Consider the following 18,493-nt stretch of genomic DNA (forward strand, 5'->3'; position numbering starts at 1 on the left):
ATATAGTTCACCCATTTGATAGGATCAATTCAGTGGGTTTTTTTTTTAGTATATTGATAAAGTTGGATGACCATCACCACAATGGATATTGAACATTTTCACCACCCCAAAAAGAAACCCATTAACTATCCCCCATTTTCCCCCAATTCCCTATTCCCTAGACAGCACAGATAAAGCATCACTTTCTCTAAGAAGCTTTTCCTGGCTACCCCCTTCAAACTGCACCTCTTTCTTTTGCTTCATTTCTCTCTTTGGTTTATACCCTCATCTAACATACTATGTACGTCACACAATTATGTCCACCAACCCCACATTCAAGCACAAATTTCCTGTGGGTGGCAGCTTTGTTATAGCACCTCCAGGACCTAGGAAAGGACCAAGGATGATCTCCTAACCAGTTCTTCTCCCCAAGCCAGTGGGAGATTCTAGGAAGTCTTTAATTACAGCCTCTGAGTGGATGCTAGGTTAATGTGATGATTCAAAAGGTGTATTTTTCAATTACATTTAATGAAAAGATTTATAGTCAAGTAAAATATAATTAGGAGGCTGCCAGCAGACAGCCTCCTGAGAGGAAGAAAGAGAGACGAGACAGACCCCTAATGGGGCAGGTTGGAGCCGGGGCTGTAGGACCTGTGCACCCTTCCCCACGCCTCTTTTAACTTGTCAAAGCTTTCATCAATCTTGCTGTTCAAACACGTTGACTAAGTGCCTGCCTCATGCTGAGCACAGAGCTTCAATGGGAAGAAAACAAATACTGTGGTCCCTGACCTCAGAGAGCTTATAGACCAGCAGGAGAGGCAGACAGAAAGCAAGTTGATGGGGGAGGAAAGAGCTGCAAAGGAAATAATGGACACCCAACTAGAGTGTGACTGGGACCTGCTTTGGATAAAGGCATCAGGAAGGGCTTCTGGGGGGTGGGGTGGGTGGAGAGTGGACAAATGAGGCTTGAAGGATGAAAAGGTGTCAGGTAAAAAAAGAGTGGGAGTGGGGTGAGGGGATTGGTTGGGCTGAGAAAGCAGCCCAGTCTCTGGTGGGGGGCACGGGAAGGTGCTCTTAGTGTTTGCAGAAGGGAAAGAAAGGCCAGTTTGGCTGGAGCCTGGAGAGGGAGAGGCAGAGGCAGGAAATGACACTGGGGAGGGAAGCAGGGACTAGATCCAGATGGTAAGGAGTTTGTATTTTATTCTATGTGCTAAGGAAGTCACTGGAGAATTTTAATACAGGGAGTGAAAGGCTCAGCTTATATTTTTTAAAAGATTACCCTCTGTGCTGTGGGGGGACGGAGGAGAGGGGACTGGGGCAGGCCAGAGCAGAGGCCCAGAGGGGAGGGGGGTGACCTGGCTCTGGGGGAAGCATTGAGGAAGGAGAAAAGAGCCTGGACATGGGGTACCTTTGGAGCAGGAATCAGTGATTCTCAGTGAGTCTATAGGGTGAATGAGAGGTAGGAGGAACTCAAGAATGACCAACCCCCAGGTTTCTGGCTTGAGAAGCTAACTAGGAGCTGCTTTTTGCTGAAATCAGGAAACCAAAAGATGTGAGCAAAGAGTTGAGACTTGGCCCCAGGGACAGAGGTCTGGGTGCCCTGCCCCAAGAGGGTTGCCTTTCACCACCGCACTGTGCTGCTTCCTGTCCTGGTGTTCTGTCTTGTTTCTTCCGCATGTCTAAACCCTGTTCCTCCTGTTGCATTTCAGAGTGCATACCGCTCTAGTTTGGGGAGAGAATTCTGTCACCCTCAGCTTCCTTTACCTGCCTAAAGGCCTGGAATTCTACCCCTAAGTCCATACCCTACCCGTATTCATTGAGTGGCTGCTATGGGTCAGACACTGTGCTGGAAGCTGTGACTGCTTATTTCCTGCAGTCTGCTAACCACTTTTTCCACAGTATGAATATAACACTGATAATAGCACCTACTGGACAACAGTTCTCTTGAGCTAACCCCTTTATATGAATTGTCATATTTAATCCTCTCTGAGATATAACCTGCACGGAGCCACACAGCCAGCTAGCACTGAGACTGAGCTGAGAACCCTAGGGTTGTCTCCAGGACAGACTCTCTGGGGAGATGAGGGTTGCATAGGTGATGGAAGGGAGAGCTGCTTTGCCTTTCCCTTCCCTCTCATCATTCTTTCCCAGATAAAGTGCAGAGACAGCATTATCCTCCCAGACTGTCCTGAGTGCTGAGGGTAAGAACCCCTGATGATGACCCCAAGGCCTGCACTGTGCTGGGGAAATCTGCCCATTTATTGCTTGGAAGTGATGGTTGTCACCGGTGCTACCAGGCCCTTAGTGTGATTGCCCACAACCTTAGGAAGTAGGTGCCCTCCCCATGTAATGAGGGTTACTGCTCGGTGACACAAAGGGGTATTCTGGCATCCCCTGTCCTCTGAGAACGACTTAGAAGTTTGTGTGCATTTGTTCAAAGGGTCAAATGCTTTGCACACAGGTGCGCAAATCAGAAAACAGGTCTGCCCGCTATGCATTCCCCGCCACGTGTGTGTGTGCAGTGACGTTATCTGGCTGTCTGGGTCCTCACAAAGGCAAGTAACTTGTACATTTCTTCATGCGTGTGCCTGTGGGTGGAGTTCAGCGGAAAGGGAGAGACTAGCCCCAGAACTGAGTTCAGAGCTGAGCTCCCCACTTCTTCTTGCCTGCCTCCAGCTCCCTGCACCCCCTGCTACCTTCCCCCAAGCCGGGCAGAATGCCCTCAGCCTGTGCCGGCTGGCACACATGCCACATGGTGCCTGGCGTGCGTCTGGGCAAGGATGACGCCCCCAGGCCCGGCTGGGATACTAAGCCACCCGCTGCCTCCCCCACCTCCAGAACGGAGCGTCCCCATCCAGTCCCCTTTCTTAGCCAGGGAACCAGGGAGCAGGCGGGGACACAGCACAGACAGATACAAACACACAGATGCACCCGGAGTCGCCCACAGGCGCGTGCCCCAGAGACACAGACACAGGCATTCACACAGGCTCGGGTACACTCACACATGCACACTCACGCACACCCAAAGAGACTCGTGGGCACCACTTGCACGGATCCCAGCAAAGTGACCTGCCAGGCTCCAGCAATATCCGTTAAGTAAAACCCACCCGGTTCTCTGTCCGTGGTGCTGAAACCAGATCTTCCCTCTTACAGAAAGGCAAGTCAGAGAAGAGATGGGAAGACACATGGGCAGGTGGTGAACAAGAAAAAAGGAATGGAGGACAGTGAAAAGAAGGGGGATCCACAGGTAAGGGAGAAATACAGGGTCGGAAGGAAGGAGAGAGGGAAGGAGTCAGGAAGGGGGGGGGGGGGAGAGAGAGAGAGAGAGAGAGAGAGAGAGAGAGAGAGAGAGAGAGCGGGAACGAGCATACCAGGGGAACCAAGGAATGCCTAAACACCGGAACCAGGAAAAGGAGGTAAGGATGGAAGGAGGTTGCCCCCCATCCTCCCATGAAGTGTGGCAATGTTTAAGGATTTACCCATATTTACCCTTCAGGGTCAAGAATAGGAAGCGCTTGGGTGCCCTGGCAGGTGAGGGACCTAGGATGGTGGTTTCTGTGCCTGCAGTTGTCCCTTTCCAGGTGCCTCCTGGTCCTGGAGGATCTTAAAACACTATAGGAAGGAAACAGGAAGAAAGCCCTATAATGACCTTGTAAATAATCCCCCACCTGATTTCTTATCCCAGTTTGTGTTGGGCAAGTGGACAACAATGTTGATCTGGATTTGTTCTGGGGATTGCTGGGATTTAGTGACTGCTTAATGCTTATCCACAAGATTGGATTATAGGTTCCTATCGCCCTCTCTTGAGGTAAAAACTTCCCTCTAGTGGGATTACCAGTAGGGATGGCTTTACTATCAGCAGCCCCTCAGTTGTGAAATTTATGGGACATGAGGAATGCCCCACTTCCTGGTAGAGGGTGGATTTTCAAGGACAAGAGTGCTTACCACAAAACTAGACAGGAGGCACTGAGGAGGAAGATGGGGGAGAGGAATGAGAGGGAAGAATGTGTGGAGATGGATGAAAGAATAAAAGAAGGAAGGGAAGGGGACGAAGATCGGAGAAGGAGAAGGAGAAAGGTGGACATGCAGTTGGCAGGAGCAAGAGAAAGCGTGAGTGACCCAGACAGACCCCAGTGTGCAGAGGAAAGGCAGAGGAAGCACAACAGGTGAAACATATTTCTCCCCTCAAGCATCCCAGGGGCCCAGGCTGAGTTGGGAGTATAGTCCAGTCCTGCAGCCTTTCACAATGGCCTCCTCCACCCAGAGATGTGGGCAGAGAGGCCCCATGGGTTGGACTAATGATGTGAGGAGCAGCTGCCTTAGCCAAAAAGGTGGGAGCAGAGGCAGTTCACTACGTATGCTTTCCTCGTGGGTGAGATGGGAGAGTGGCTGCCTTCTTGGAGGTATTTCCACTTATTGGCATGTAGTAGTGGCGGGAGAAAACCACTTGTTTGGGAGTTCTCCAGAGAGTGGGTACTGGGTTGAGGGTAAGGAGCAGGCAGAGGAAGAAGGAAGACAGTCTCTTTGGGTGTGTGTGAAAGGAGAGGAGTAAGTAGGAAAGAAGTTATATTGCAGCTCCTAAAAAAAAATTGGACCTTGTTATTATTCTCTTTTTCTAACCAATAGAAAAACCAGGCTGAGGATAGAAATCGGGCATATGTGCCCCAGGGTCTTTGTCTGTAGTATCGATATGATGAGAGTCCCAACCTCACCTTGAAGTGATGAGCAGCTCAAGCACGATGCTTGCATCAGTTTTGGATACATACCAAGTCTCAAATATATGATAGGGACCTCCCTGGTGGGGCAAGGGGTGAAGTCACAGCACTATGAAGCTATCCACAGCCACTGCAGCACGAGTTCAATCCCCGGCCAGGGAGTTAACCCATATGGCGCCACAGACCTCTCCTGTCTCCCCGCTGCTCCCCTCAGCAGTGGATTTCAGTAGATCCGCCTGTTCTGTTCCCCACTCTGTCTCTGGTGAATGCTCTCACCCCCACACCTCTGGCCAGTACCCCAGTTCTTATATGCATAAATAAATAAATCTTTAAAAAAAAAAACACAAATGGGGCCTCCCCTGGTGGCACAGCGGTTGAGGTTGAGCGCTGGGTTGGGAGGCTGCCCGCAGCCTCTGCAGTGCCAGTTCAATCCCCGGCCACCTGTGAGGGTCCCACAAAAAAAAAAAAAAAAAAACACAACACATATGTATGTTAACTCCTGTGTGTCATTGCTGTTATATTTTGGTGTTGTCCTGGGATCTGTTGGGAACTCTTTCTCCATGTTTAACTAGACCTTCTTGCTACAGTCTCAGGTCCAGCCTTTAGGTCTCTTTTGGGCACCAAGGAGGACTTTGATTTCCTCACTCTTTAAATTTACTTATGAAGAGAGAGAGCCAGGAGGTTTTCTGGGGCACAGAAAGGAAACCCCAGGGTCTAGAGAAGAGTGTCTCCCAGGGACTGTTTCTGGATTCCTGAAAAAGCTTAAACCTGGACCTACTTCAGGGCTTTCCTGCCCAGCTGAAGCCTCAGCACTCCACCCTCTCCAGTCCTGGTGCCCCCATCCCACTCAGGCCTGTATGGGTGTGGCCATGTGGGTAATTTCTTCCAGACTGCCCGTCCAGCCTCAATCCCTTCCCATCCTTCTTTTTTCTCTACCTACTTTCTGCTCCTTTTTTGCCTCCCTCTTTCTTTTTGGGAATCAAGTTGGGAGGAAAGAAATTCCCTCACTACTTGCAGTAGGGTGGGCTTTCTCCACCCTCCACAGGCAAAATGAATGGTCTCATCTGGAGGTCAAGGAACCATGTGGGGCCCGGCACAAGGAGGGGCGAGGGGTTGCAGGGCAGCCCCCATGTCCTCTCATTCCCCCCAGCTCCTGTCTCATCACTGTCACCATTCAATCATAGCAGATGGGCTGCAGCTGTGAGCGCCAGCCCGGCACACAGGCTGGTCCGTGCCACTTGGGAGAGGAGGAAGAGAAAGGCAGGGAGGGAAGGAGGAGGGAGGAAGGGAGGAGGGAGAGGAAATGGAAGAAGAGGAGCAGGAGGAAAAGGAAGAAAGTGGAGGGTAGAGATGACCTGAAAAGAAGGAGACTTGGTACCTTTTATGCCTCTCTTCCCAGCAGGAGAGCAGAGGCCAGGGCCGGGCTCACAAGCTGGGCAGTGCCAGGCAAGATGGGCATATGCCCTTGATTACTACCAGGACCGCAGGCCAAGCCTCCGCAGCCGCCACGGCCTCATAAATCAGTTTTTAAGTAGCAACCACATGGACATTTCCCAGCTGAGAGGCCTGGCCTCTGTCGGCCCAGCTAGGTGGAGGGGCAGGTGCCAGGCCAGAGCATGGAAAAGGCTTGGTGGGAAGTGCAATTGGAGTTTTTTAAGGAAAACTTGGGGGCAGGAGTTCCGGCCAATGGGGAGCGTGTAAGAAGGTGACAAGTGGTTGGCAATAGGTCCAGAGCGCCCCACTGGGGTGTGTGGACTCAGTCTGGATTCCCCCAGGGAAGATGAGGGAGGGTGTGTGGCTCCTGGAACCCCCTCCCTGAAGGCCTCCTCTCCCAGGAAGAACAGTCTGTGTGAGTGTGAGGGCACTGCGTGGGCCTGTGTGCTTGGGTATCTGAGTGTGCTCACAGTTCCTGGTGGGTGGGAAAGTGTCTCCCCCATATCTAGCCCAGGCCCAGCACAGACCACGCATCCAGTAAAATTGCTTGAATGAATAAGCAATTGAGTGTGAAGGGGGTCAGTTGTGTGTGTTCACAGGAATGGGAGGGTTTATTCCTGAGTGTGCACAACCGCAGCGTCTGTGTGTGTGTTGGGGCGGGGGAGCTGGGGGTGTTGTGGGGCCATTTATTCCAGCTGACAGGCCCCCCACCCTGGCCTTCTGGCTATCTGGTCTGCCCGGCCCTCCCCGGGGGGCCTGACTCTCCCTTTTCAGGACCCTCGAGTAAGACTGGGGCCGGCATTTCACCCTTCTCCAGCCAGATCCCAGCGTGGCGCGCCCCCCCCCCACTCCACCAGGCGCATTGGTGGCTGCGGGGGTGGGAGGGGTGGGGGTGAGGGAGTCCCGCCCCGGGAGCGCGGGCAGAGCGGGCACCGCAGGGGCGCCCAGCCTTCTCGCGACCGGTGTCTCCTCCCCGGTTGAACAGATGTCTCGGAATTTTAGATGTGCTCTCCGCCCCTCCTCGCAGACTCCCCCTCCCCACTCAGCTGGCACCGGCTGTGGCGGGGCGCCCTCCTCCTCCCCCCACCTCTCAGAGCAGAACCGGCTGACGGTTCTGCAGTCGAGAAGGCCCGGGTCAGGACCCCCGGAGGCGCGCGGGGTGCTGCCGCGGCGTGGGCCGACCCCCGAGGCTCCCGGCCAGAGAGACGCGCAGCGGTGCTGCCCCCGCCCGCCCCCCGCCTCCTGCCAACCCCCCACCTTCTCCCGCGGCTCTCGCCCCCACCTCTCCTCGGCCCCGCACACCCCTCTCCAGCCTTCTCCCGCAACCCGCTCCGCGGTCAGCGTCTACGCAAACCCTCCACACACATCTTTACACTTCGCAGCAGAAACTCCTCCTGGCAACTTCGGCGGAATTCTGCCCTCCAGAGACCCCTTTCCTTGCATTCCGAGAGCCACCCCACCCCCAGCTGGCCAGCTGCCGGCCTGCCCTCCGTGCAAACCCGGAGTAAATCTGGGAAATGTGGCGGGAGGACAGGCAAGGAGTGGGGATGGCGATTTTAGGGAGGCCGAGGATATCCGGACTGAGCGACACCCAAATTTTTCTAATCACTGCTAATTAATGAATAATCCAATTCAGCGGACCCCCAGCTCCGAGGAAGGGGGCAGGACCACTGAGGGCAGGAGGGGGCCTTGGCTGGGTTTGGCAGCCAGGGTGGTGCCAGGCGCCCTCCCCCACCCCACCCCCACCCGCCAGCATTCCGAGGTAACAGGCATTTGTTACCCAGCTCGTGCCAGGAGCGATTGGCAGGTTCGAGTAGGCACAGTCATTCTGCACACAGATGTCCCTGCGTTCACTCTTCTGATATGAATTCTGTCAGCTCCGCATCCTGGGAGATGAGCAGACAGCCACACAGACAGAGTTACAGACAGACCCAGACACAGACAGAGCAATTGTCTGGAAGACAGAACGCCACAGATAATTCTTTTTCTTCCCTGAAAAAAAAAAAAAAAGTCTTAAATGAAATCAATTAAGAAAGGGTCTGACTAAATTGGGGGGACACTCTGAACCCCGGAGCTTGGCCCTCTCTCCTTCCACCCTCCTTTGGGGGCCTGCCCAGATTGTTCCTATCTCCCCAAGGGCCCCACAACTTCAGATTTAAGTTATTGCAACCAGAACCACCAACGTCTGGGAGGTCCACTCTCTCACACAGGACTCAGAACCCCCAAACCTCTGCGAGTTCTGCAACATCACCAAAGTACAGGTTCCAGCATTTTAAAATTTCTGAAATCTGAAATTCTGGAGCTTCCACTCCAGGGCAAATTCCACCCAGTGCTCAATCCTTTTATCCCCCTCTCCATTGGAAAGGAGGAGGCAGGTGCTGTCCGGCGCCCCAGAACATCGGGTCCCCCATGACTTTCCTTGCCGGCTGCCCAGCGCCTTGGCAATCAGCCAAAAATGCAACCTGCCCTTTGAATTAGGAATGCATAAAGGTCAGGCCCCCCTGACCCCTGTCCCTCGGTGACCACCTCTCAGCCCCAGGTCCCATCCTGACCTTCCACACCTCACCTGGTCGTCCCAGATCGGTCTGCCCCCGTGGCGAGGGAGCGAGCTGTTGGTCAGGGGGCATCTGTGAGCAGGTTGACCGTGGATTGCCGTTGGGGTTTGGGTCTCCCTGGGTAGCCCGTGCTGGTGGAATAAAAGGAGGGCAAAGAGGGCACCGAAACGACAAAATGTTGCAAGAGAGGGTCACAAGGGGTTTGGGTTGTGGTTTGTTAGGTGGTGTTTTTTAATCTTTCTTTTTTGAAAAAGAAAAAGCCCCCATCCTGTGTCATCATTTTTATGGGATCTGCAATTCTGGCAAAAATCTGTCTTTAATTTAGCTGTCCATATAAAAATCCTCACTGTATAATAATGAACAGATGCCATGGAATTTAAGCTGGAGCCTCGGCTCCTCCCCGCCTTCCCCCCGCGCCTGGCATCGGGCACCGGGCACCGGCTGAGTGGCACAGACTGGCACCAACGCAGGAGCGAAGGGTGGGCAAGGGGTGACCTGGGCTCTGCGCCAGGGCGCTGGGGTGGCGAAGGGGTGTCCAGGCACCGGACTTGGCCAGGTGGGAGCATTTTCGTGGCGGCACCCAGGGAGCAGTGGCTGCGGGATGTCTCTTTTTCTACAAAATGATCAGTAGTTAAGGGTTTTGGTTTGCTTTTGCTTAAGGGCTTGTGGTCCTCAGATTTTTTTAAAAAAGCACCGCCTTCCTCCCCCTACAAACCCAAATGTTTTTTATATTTTAATTGAGTTGTTTTAACCCTCTCCAGGAGTGGCGCCCCGGCCTCCGCCTCGGAGCCCAGCCGAACGCAAGTTCGTTCCAAGCGGGATCCGCTCCCTACCCGGCCAGCCCGCAGCCTCGTGGCATCCCGGGCGTGGTTGCCTCTGGGGGCTCCCGGGCAGCTCCCGCGGGGAAGGAGTACCTTGTCACCCTCCAGGAGTGGGGCCCAGTGTGGTATCTAATTGGGGTACACAGAGATAAGGGCAGGAGAGAAAGCCCCACTTGCCCCACGCCAATTCTCTCGCTTTTCCCCAGGGGAAAGGAAAAACTATGCGAGTTTGGAATCTCTTCGTGCCTCCGCCTGCGGTCGAGAAAGCAGGCATCGACTGGAGATTGAGGGGTTGCTTCTGAGGCCCCCACCCCCACCCCTAGCCTTTAATGCCACTCTGGCGAGAACAGATGTCCCAAGCTGGGCGGACTGCCCAGACCCCGCCCAGCTGCGCCCTTGGCGAAGACTTGGCTGAGGGTAGGAACTGGCACTCCGGTGCCCAGAGGGGTTTGGGGGCCGCGGCGGGACTTGACCTCGCAGCCTCGGCCTCCTGGCCAGCGCAGCCTCAGGCAGGAGGCGGAAGTGCCCCGGAAAGACCCGTTCCTAATTCAATTAATTCCGAAAAGAGGAGTGAGGCGCAGGCAGAGGTGGAGAGCCACCGAGAAAGAGACTGAAATAACCCAACACTAGGCACTCACTCGGGTGTGGGGCATGGAATCTTCCAGCCCAGGATGCTGGGGAGAACGTTGTCCTCTGGCACTGGAATAGGCGGGCGAGTTGGCAGCTCCTGGACCACACCCAGCGGCACATCTGGCAGCATCTTCACTCAGTGCTGGGCCCCAGCTCCTCTGGCATGGCCAGCCTGTGGGGGCTCCCTCCTCTATGGTGTCCTAGCTCCCCTTCCCGGCTCTAGGGGGTCCCTAGCCTCTCCCTCTCGCCTCCGACCTGCAAGCCCAGTGTTGGCTTTGCTTTCTCCTGCTGGCATCCCAGGAGGGGAGGGGAGGAGATGACAAACAGGCTGCCCCCACCCCAGTGCTTCAGGAGGAGAAAGTTTCAGGAAGCAGCGCAGCCCTCCTGGGGTGAGGCCCCTTCCTACCACTTCTCACCCAGGGCAACTCTGTCCAGCATTTTGAAAGATACAGGACAGGAGGGCAGGATTTGGAAGCAGAGCAGACTTTCAAGGTCCGGGTCACCACCTCCCCTCTGGGCCTGTGACCAACGCCTGAGCACTCCAGCCCGAGAAAGATAAAAGAGTGACAGCGTCTAGGACTGTGGCTGGGATGTCTGTTTTGAAAGCTGCCTGCCCCTCCTCCATTTCTCCTCAGAGGGCAGGGAGCCTCTCCGGTGCCGCTCTGGGAAGAATCCTGTTGTCACCAGGAGGGACTTGGGAGTAGAGGTGAAGTCAAGGCTGGTCTTTCTTCCCACCTTCCTTGAAAACTAACCTGTGGTATTTAGAACTATCTTTCAGCCTCAACGCTCCTTCAAACCAACAAAATCCTCTGAGGAGCAAGCAACTTCGGGCTAAAGATTCTGGGGAAGAGGAGGAAGCAAAGGCTGCACGAGTGGGAACGAAATGTCTGACCTCTGTGGGGAACAGTGCCGCCTCCACGGGCTCGGGGATTTGCCCAGAAAAGGGAAAAGGAGAGAAGCGGGCACGACCCACTGGAGTCACTGGAATGTTCATGGGACTCAGTTTCCCTGGGTTGTACCGAATGGTTTGTTGGGCTGCTTCTCTGGGTGATGACATCAGAGCTGGCAGTCCCCTGGAGGCTGACTGGGTGGCGTGTGCACCATCCGGGTCATGACAAGAATGGGGTCAAACAGAGCAGGGGAACAGGAACAACTTTTCCTCCCTTCCACTCCCCATGGACCAATGGCCTGGGCTCTGAGACAGCTCTGTTTCCCTGTCATTTTCAAATGCTGGCCTTGGGATGGGGGATATAAAATCACAGGAAGTCACTGTCCCAGTCGATCTGACTCTAACCCTCCAATTCAGCAGCCCAGGGACTGAGTGGAGTGCTTGGAGCGCCTGCAGTTCAGGCTGGGGCAGGGAGGTGGTCTACTCTGGAAATTCTCCACTTGCCCCTTCTCCTTCCCAACTGCTCTGGACCTTTTTATTACCCTCCCCCCACACACCCCCCCTGGTTCTGGGGCTTCTCTGTGTGTGCACGAGCAGGAGAGTAAATGGAAAAAAAAAAGACCTGCTAGGAGGAGTTTGGGGTTGAATGTCCACATGCATCTTCTTCTCCTGCTCACTTCACCATCTCACTGGGGAAGTTGAGTGTTGAGCAGAGGGTGATGGAAAGATGGAGGCAACCAGAGTGCAGGGAATGTGGGGGGAGGGTCAGGAATTCGGAAAGAGCAACTCACTTGGATGCCTGATTCTCAAGAAGAAGAGCTAGGGGTCCCCAACCCAAAAGGAACCTAAGTGTCCCAGGCCACCCAAGGTGACCAAACAAGTGGTGGCTCAAAAATTAACATTTTTTGAAAGGGGCTGGAATCCAGCTTCAAAAACAGAATCTAGCCATGTAGAGTAGCCAGAGAGCAAAGCCCGGGAGTCTGCAATCTGGTGGGGGAGCTACATGGAGGGGTCTTTTGCTTCAGGTTGAACCATCTAGATGCCACAGGACTCCAGAGCAGGTGCTGGGACCCCTGCTGAGTGGGAGAGAAGCCAGAATAACCTTGATCCCAGGGTCGGATAAGAATCAGGCCTCAGAATGGGGCCAGAGTTTCTTTTCTCTCCAGTTGCCTCTGCCAGGCCTTGCTGCATGCTGTGTGCAGACTAGACTTCTTCATATTTGGGTCTGGGATGGGCACCTTGTTCCAAACTCTGTGCAAGAAGTGGGAGAGAAGAAACGTGGGTCAGCTCCTTTCTCCCAAGAGGAGTGGTGATCTTGAGGTCTATAAAACCTCTTTAGACCAGCAGGGCAAATTCTGGGGTAAAAGGGCCCAGTTTTTAATTTCACTCTAGGGAGGCGATCCTATGAGAATTTCAGAGAAAGCGATGAAATTTTGAAAGGATTCCAGCGAAGTCTCCAAAAATCGTGGGAGAATTCTGCCCAGAATTCTGGCAGGGCGCTGGGAAGAGCCTCTGGCGGGCTGCGCTCCCTCTGGCCGGGAACGGGCCGCCTCCCTCGGCGGCCCAAAGCGCCTGGCTGGAGGAGAGTCAGCACCCGGGAGCGGATAGCTCCCGGCCCCCGCCCGGCTCCGCCCGCCGCCGTCCTAGGGTGGAGGAGCAGGGCATTGTCTCCACCGGGGAAACGGAAAGCGTTTGAGATTGGTCATTTAGGGAAGCCGCTGAGCTGAAAGTCAGACAGAATAATCGGAACCCCCTTTCGCATTTAGAGCTTCCTTTTTCAATTGCTTTCCCGTCCTGCTTTTGTCATTTTGAGGTCTCGGATCCAACCTTTAAAAGCCTTAGCACTCCTGACCTCAAGCCCGAAACCCGACGCGACCACCCGCATTTCATGCTTAAAATGAGCAACAGTGTTTTCGAAAATAATTAAGTAAGCAGCATCAGAAACACCCTAGTCCTGGAATTTCTAAGTGTGTTCAGACTTTAGGATGGGGGCCTTTGGGACTCAGATGCCTCTCCAAATGGGCACCGGAGTCTGGGCTGGGGGTGGGGTGGGAGGGAGGTGGGGGATCCTTTCAGGGAAGTCTGTTCAGAAATACCTCTGCCCCTGCAGGTCCGAGAAAGAATTGTGAGGCTACCTTGTCTAAAATAAGGGCGAGGCTTGGCAGGACAGACTCTTTTGAGGTGCCCTTCCACGCCTCCCCAGATTAAAAGGCTCCCTCTGTCTGGAGGTGCACCTGGCAGGAAGGAGGCCGTCCAAGGGTGGACCAGGGTGGTTCTGCTGTCTTGTTAGGAGAAGCTCCTGGTCATGTCATCGCCACTCTACCAGGTGGGTGCCTAGACTCAGGCCCCCTCAGCGGGCTCTCCCTCCAAGCTCATTTAACATCCCTGCAAATTTCAACATTCCTGAACATTTGTATTTCATCTTCATTGCTATAATTTTTAAATTAAAATGTCCCCGTTCGGCTCAGAGGGTATTCTCTTTATCTCTACATGCTGGATTCCGGCAACAGTAGGCAGAAGGTTGCAAAATGACCCCCATCTCCCAACTTGGTCATTTCTCAGCGGTGAAAAGTTATTTTGTTTTCAAAGGAGGCACATGTGCATGTTTGGGAAGTGAAGGAGTGTGAGGTTAGTGCATTGCTTTATGCTGGGGGCGTGTGTGGATCTGTGCACGGTCTGGGAGGGGCAGCCAGTGTAGCTGTTTTTGGGTGCCCAGTGGGGGTGTGTGAGGAGTTTGTAAGGTGGGAATCCCACCTAGGAACACCCAGAGCCCCTCTGCCTGGCCTCTCTCTTGATTCTGTTTCTCCATCCTCCCGAGCCCCAGCTCAATCCCCAGAATGAAAAGAGGCCACCGTGAGAAACCGGGTCCAGCTTTGCATCTCATTTACATAAATATTTATTAATCGTCATTAAACTGAACAGAAACACGCAATGCACTTCGGGTGTCCGACGGGAGTTCCATCTTCGCTACAAGAGGAAGGTAAAATTGCGTGTGAGTGTGTGGGTGAGTGTGTGGGTGTGTCGCCTGTGGGTTTGCATTTTTGCATCCTGTGTTTAGATGCCTGATCTCCTGCCTCTGGTGGGGAGAAGTTCTCCTTTCGCCCCCTTTTGGGGAAACCTCAGAAGGAGCCCTCCACCCTCTCCTGCCCACCTGCCAGCTGGAGCCAAGAGGACACCTCGGACAAAACCCCCCTCTCCAACCACCGGAAATCGCCGGGCGCCCGGCGCCCTCCGGGGCACAGTGGGACGGGGCGGGGCTGCCCCCCGGTCTCTGCCTCCACCCTCACCCCCAGTGGGGAGAGAGGTGCCCGCGGGGCGGGGGGCGGGGCGGCGCACTCTGCTCCCCCGGCCCCCGGCCGCCCGCGCCGGGCCTGCGTGTGCGTGCGGTGTGGTGTGCGTGTGTGTCTCTCATGCAAACCCTCCCTCCCAAACCGACCCCCCCAACAGTTTGCCATTCCATACAAATTTGGAAACAGGTTTTTAAAAAACAGCATGACGCACAACGGGGACGGGGCGGGGGAGGGCAGTGGCACTGGGGCCCCAAATCTCCGAGTCACTGATTGTAAGAACCTGGGGAGGGGAGTGGGCGGCGCCGGCCCCCACTTCACCAAAGTGCACAAATCCGCGCTTGGGCGGCGCGGCCCGCGGGCCGGGAGGGGCTTCCCGGGGCCGGGCCGGGCCGCTAGGCTCAGTCAGAACCTCCTTGCATAGATATTTGTGTCTTTTTATTATTGGTAGTAGTATTTTTTTTTTTTTTTGCCTTTTATTGCTTCTAAAAGTTCTTACTGTGTTTTCTCTCTGATCCGGACTCTGCGTTCGGCCTCCGTTGCCTCTTAGCTTTTTTTTTTTTTTTTTGTATGTTTGTTTGTTTTAAAAAAGGAAAAGGGAAAAAAACGGATTCTAGTTACAAATTGTCTTGGCCTCTCTCTTTCCTCTCAATTCACATTCCCTCCCGCCAAAATTAAAATCACAAAACGCTGAGATTAGGGGTTGGGGGTGAGGGCGTTGGGGTCCAGGCTGGGGCTTCTGACTTCCGCCCACTTCAAAAAAGAGGGGGCGCCCGACTCTTTTCTGCCCCCCTGCAGCTCGGGGTCTATTTCAGAAATAATAATAATGAGGGGGGAAACCGTATTCCACAGCTCAGCTGCCCTTTGCACACGCCTTTGGACCTGCAGGGCGGAAGGGGAGGCAGAAACCGAAGTGTAGGGAATCGGAACGCGGCCTCCAGGGAGTGCCCAAAGAGGGATCCCTGGAGAAGTATTCCCTGGGAAGAGGAGGAGGAAACCCCTTGGGGAGAGAGAGAAGGCGAGTCCCCAGGGGGAAACGAGGCCCCTGGGACGGGCCACCCACAGGTAAAAGGTTCGTACTGCCCCGGAGAGTGGCAGGACCCGCGGCCCGCTCCCCGCGCCCGGCGCCCGGGTAGGTGGGGGTGTCCCTGCGCTCGGGGGTGGGGACTGGGGGCAGGGGTGCGGGCAAAGGCAAAAGAAAAAGGAAGGGGCGCGGGCACGAGGTCTCAGTTATGGAAAAACGCGTTGAGCTCCTCGTACATGGGGCCCCGGTCGTGGTGAAGGTGCATATCGTAAGACAAGAGATTCTCCGAGTGGACGCCCCCGCGCACAGCCGACGAGCCGAAGACCAGCCCGTGGCCCGCGGGCCGCGAGCCGGGCAGCGCCGAGTAGTGCATAGAGTAATGGTAGCTCTTCTCGTGGTCGGGCGACGAGTCCTGCTTGAGCGAGAAGTTGCCATTGAGACAGAGCGGGGGGCTGAGCGGGCCCTCGTACTCGGAGCTGTTGTAGTCCGGGCTCGCGCCGCCGCCGCCCGCCGCCGCATACAGCGTCTCGTAGGCGGCGCAGTAGCCGTGGGTCCGCAGGGCGTGCGCCGCGCCGCCGCCCAGGCCGCCCGCCGCCTGGCACTGTGCGCCCGCCAGGCGCGAGCACGGGTACGGGTAGGGGTGCATGGCGAACGGGCCGCCCGAGCCGTGGAAGCGGCCGGTGCCGTCGGCGCCCTGCTCCGTGAGGAAGTTGCGCGAGTTGAGCTGCAGGCAGCCGGCCACCAGGTTGGTGGTGGGCTGCGACAGACCTTTGCACAGCGTCTGCACGTAGGACACCAGGTCGGGCCGTTTGCCCGAGCGCAGGATCTCCGAGAGCGCCCAGATGTAGTTCTTGGCCAGGCGCAGCGTCTCGATCTTGGACAGCTTCTGCGTCTTGGAGTAGCAGGGCACCACCTTCCGCAGGTTGTCCAGCGCCGCGTTCAGGTCGTGCATGCGGTTGCGCTCCCGCGCGTTCGCCTTCTGCCGCCGCAGCTTGGAGCGCTCCAGGCGCGCCTTGGTCATCTTGCGCTTCTTGGGCCCGCGCTTCTTGGGCCGCTCGCCCTCGGCCTCGTCCAGCCCTTCCTCCTCCTCCTCTTCTTCCTCCTCCTCGCCCCCCAGCTCGCCTTCCTCCTTGACCTCGGCCAGCGCGGCCTCCGGTACCTCGTCTGCGCGGAGAGGGACGGGCTTGGCGGCCCGGGCGGGCCCGGGAGCCCCCGGCCCGGGCGCAGGCGGCGGCGGCGCGTCGCCCTTGTCGCTCCTCGGCTCGTCGTCGTCTCCGTCGCCCCAGCTGGCGAACTTGGGCACGTCCGAGAGGAGACCGGGCTCGCTGAACAGGCGGGTCAGCATGGTGCCTGGGGGCGCCCCGCGGGGCGGGAAGGGGAGACAGCACAGGGTGAGGGGCGTGCTGGGGGCGCGCCGAACCCCCCCCCCCGGCCCGCCTCCACCCCCACCCGGGCCCGCGCGGGCTCCCGCCTGGGGGGCCCCGGGTGCGCACCTCCTCCGCGCGCCCCGCCCCGAGCCGGCCCAGCCCTGCCCGCCGCCCGCCCGGAACCTCGGCCCAGGCCCGCTCCCCGGCGCTGGGCCCCGGCTCCGCCCCTCGCCCGGATGAGGGGCCGCTCCCCGCGCCCGGGTCTTCTCGGGGTCAGGGCAGGGGCCGAGCGGGGACTTCGGGGAAAGACATCCTCGCTGGGGGAGGCAGCGCCCCAGCCCCGAAGCCCGTTCTCGCCCGCGCTGGAGGAGCCGGGGCGCCGCGGGTGGAGACACCGCCGCGCTCGCGACTCCGCGGGCCCGGCGCCCCGGCCCCGCGCCCCACCCCCCCGCGGCCCGCACCCCCGCGCTCCCTAATCCAATTTGCAACTTGGCCGCGCGCCGCCTTCGGCTCGGCCCCCACCCCCGCAGCCCCAATTCCAGAGGCGGGAGGATCGTCTCCTCGAGCCGCTGCGTCCCCGGCTCCCGGGGCCGGCCTGGGGAGGCGAGGACGGAGGAGCCCGGGCGCGGGGAGGAGACGGAGGGAGCGAGCCGCGTCCGTGTCCCCTGTGGTCAGAGACCTCCCGCTCCCCTTCGGATGGCCGCCCTCCTGCGGGGCTCTTCGGATCTCGTTGTATTTCGGGATTAATGGGGGAAAATCGAAATTTGTTTGTTCGCGTCTCTCTTTTTCGGTGGTGGGGAAAGGTCGCAGGTACCCCCGGGATAACCCTGGGGCGATCCCCATCGAGCCTCCTCACAGCCCCCCGCCCCCCAGGATCCTGCCTGTTCCTCCCCAGCCCATCGCACGCAGAGACACCTCCCTCCGCAGCCCCTGGAGCTGCAGCCCCTAAGGGAGCGGGAACCCGGGGTGTCTCCGATGCCCACCCCGCGAGGGGTCATCGTCCCAAGAAAGGGGGATTTGGGAACCCTCGTGTCTGCCGAAGCCCCCCACCCCCCAACCGGCAGGTCCGACCTAGCTGCCTTTCGGACAACTTACCTCGGAGAGGAGTCAAGGGGAGAGGGGAGGGGAGGGGGGGGAGGGGGGCAAGAGAGAGAGGGGGGAGAAAAGGAATCTTCTCGCTTATTTCATTGTTCCCCCATCTTCAGGGAGCGGGGGCAGCGGCTCCTCAAGGCGGCGGGCGCCGGCGTCTTCAGAGCGCCATGCGAACCGCGGAGCGAGTGTGGCATCTCTACCAGGCGGGGTACCAGCCTCTATGCCAGGCCATATGGGCTTGGCACGTCACGGGCAGCAGCTATCACATGAGAGACGGTGATTGGCATGCGTCTGCATTGGGGGAGAGCCGGCTCCCCCGGGACCCGCCGCCATCTGTCACTCTCTACTCCAAAAAAAAAAATTAAATAAATAAAGGAAATAAATAAATATCTCTGCCGCCCTCCCCTCCCCGCCCAACGCAGGGAAAGCAGGGATTGAGAGGGAGATGGGAGGAGTTGCCCCCCTTGGATATAGAGCCCCCCACATGGGAACAATGGGGTGGCAAGACTGGAAATTGGAGGTTTGGGGTGGCCCCCAAATTCTGTGCTTCCTCCAGGGTCCTGCTCTGTCCATTTTCTCCCTCGCAGTCCCCCAAAGCTGGGTCAGGGACCAGACCCTCAGGTCTGGAGAAGGGACCTCTATGCTTGCCCCCACTCCCCAGGAGGGTCCCCTCAGCCACAAAGGGACAGCTGAGGCCCCC

General features: G+C 56.9%; 1 protein-coding gene across 1 annotated transcript; it reads right to left on the bottom strand.

Annotated features, from left to right (window-relative positions):
* Positions 1 to 13,889: 13,889 nt before the first annotated feature.
* On the bottom strand, positions 13,890 to 17,991 carry NEUROD2 (neuronal differentiation 2). Its single transcript, XM_037494431.1, has 2 exons — positions 17,797 to 17,991; positions 13,890 to 16,684 (listed from the first exon to the last, which is right to left on the bottom strand). The coding sequence occupies exon 2, from the start codon at positions 16,677 to 16,679 to the stop codon at positions 15,537 to 15,539; it is 1,143 nt and encodes a 380-aa protein (XP_037350328.1). The 5' UTR covers positions 16,680 to 16,684; positions 17,797 to 17,991; the 3' UTR covers positions 13,890 to 15,536.
* Positions 17,992 to 18,493: the final 502 nt, after the last annotated feature.

This window comes from Talpa occidentalis, unplaced genomic scaffold (assembly GCF_014898055.3).
Source record: "Talpa occidentalis isolate TD23 unplaced genomic scaffold, MPIMG_talOcc4v2.1 talOcc4.7, whole genome shotgun sequence".
Classification (NCBI taxonomy): Eukaryota; Metazoa; Chordata; class Mammalia; order Eulipotyphla; family Talpidae; genus Talpa; species Talpa occidentalis.

Coding starts and splice junctions, on each gene's coding strand:
- NEUROD2 (XM_037494431.1), bottom strand. CDS start 16,679: ATGCTGACCCGCCTGTTCAGCGAGCCCGGTCTCCTCTCGGACGTGCCC.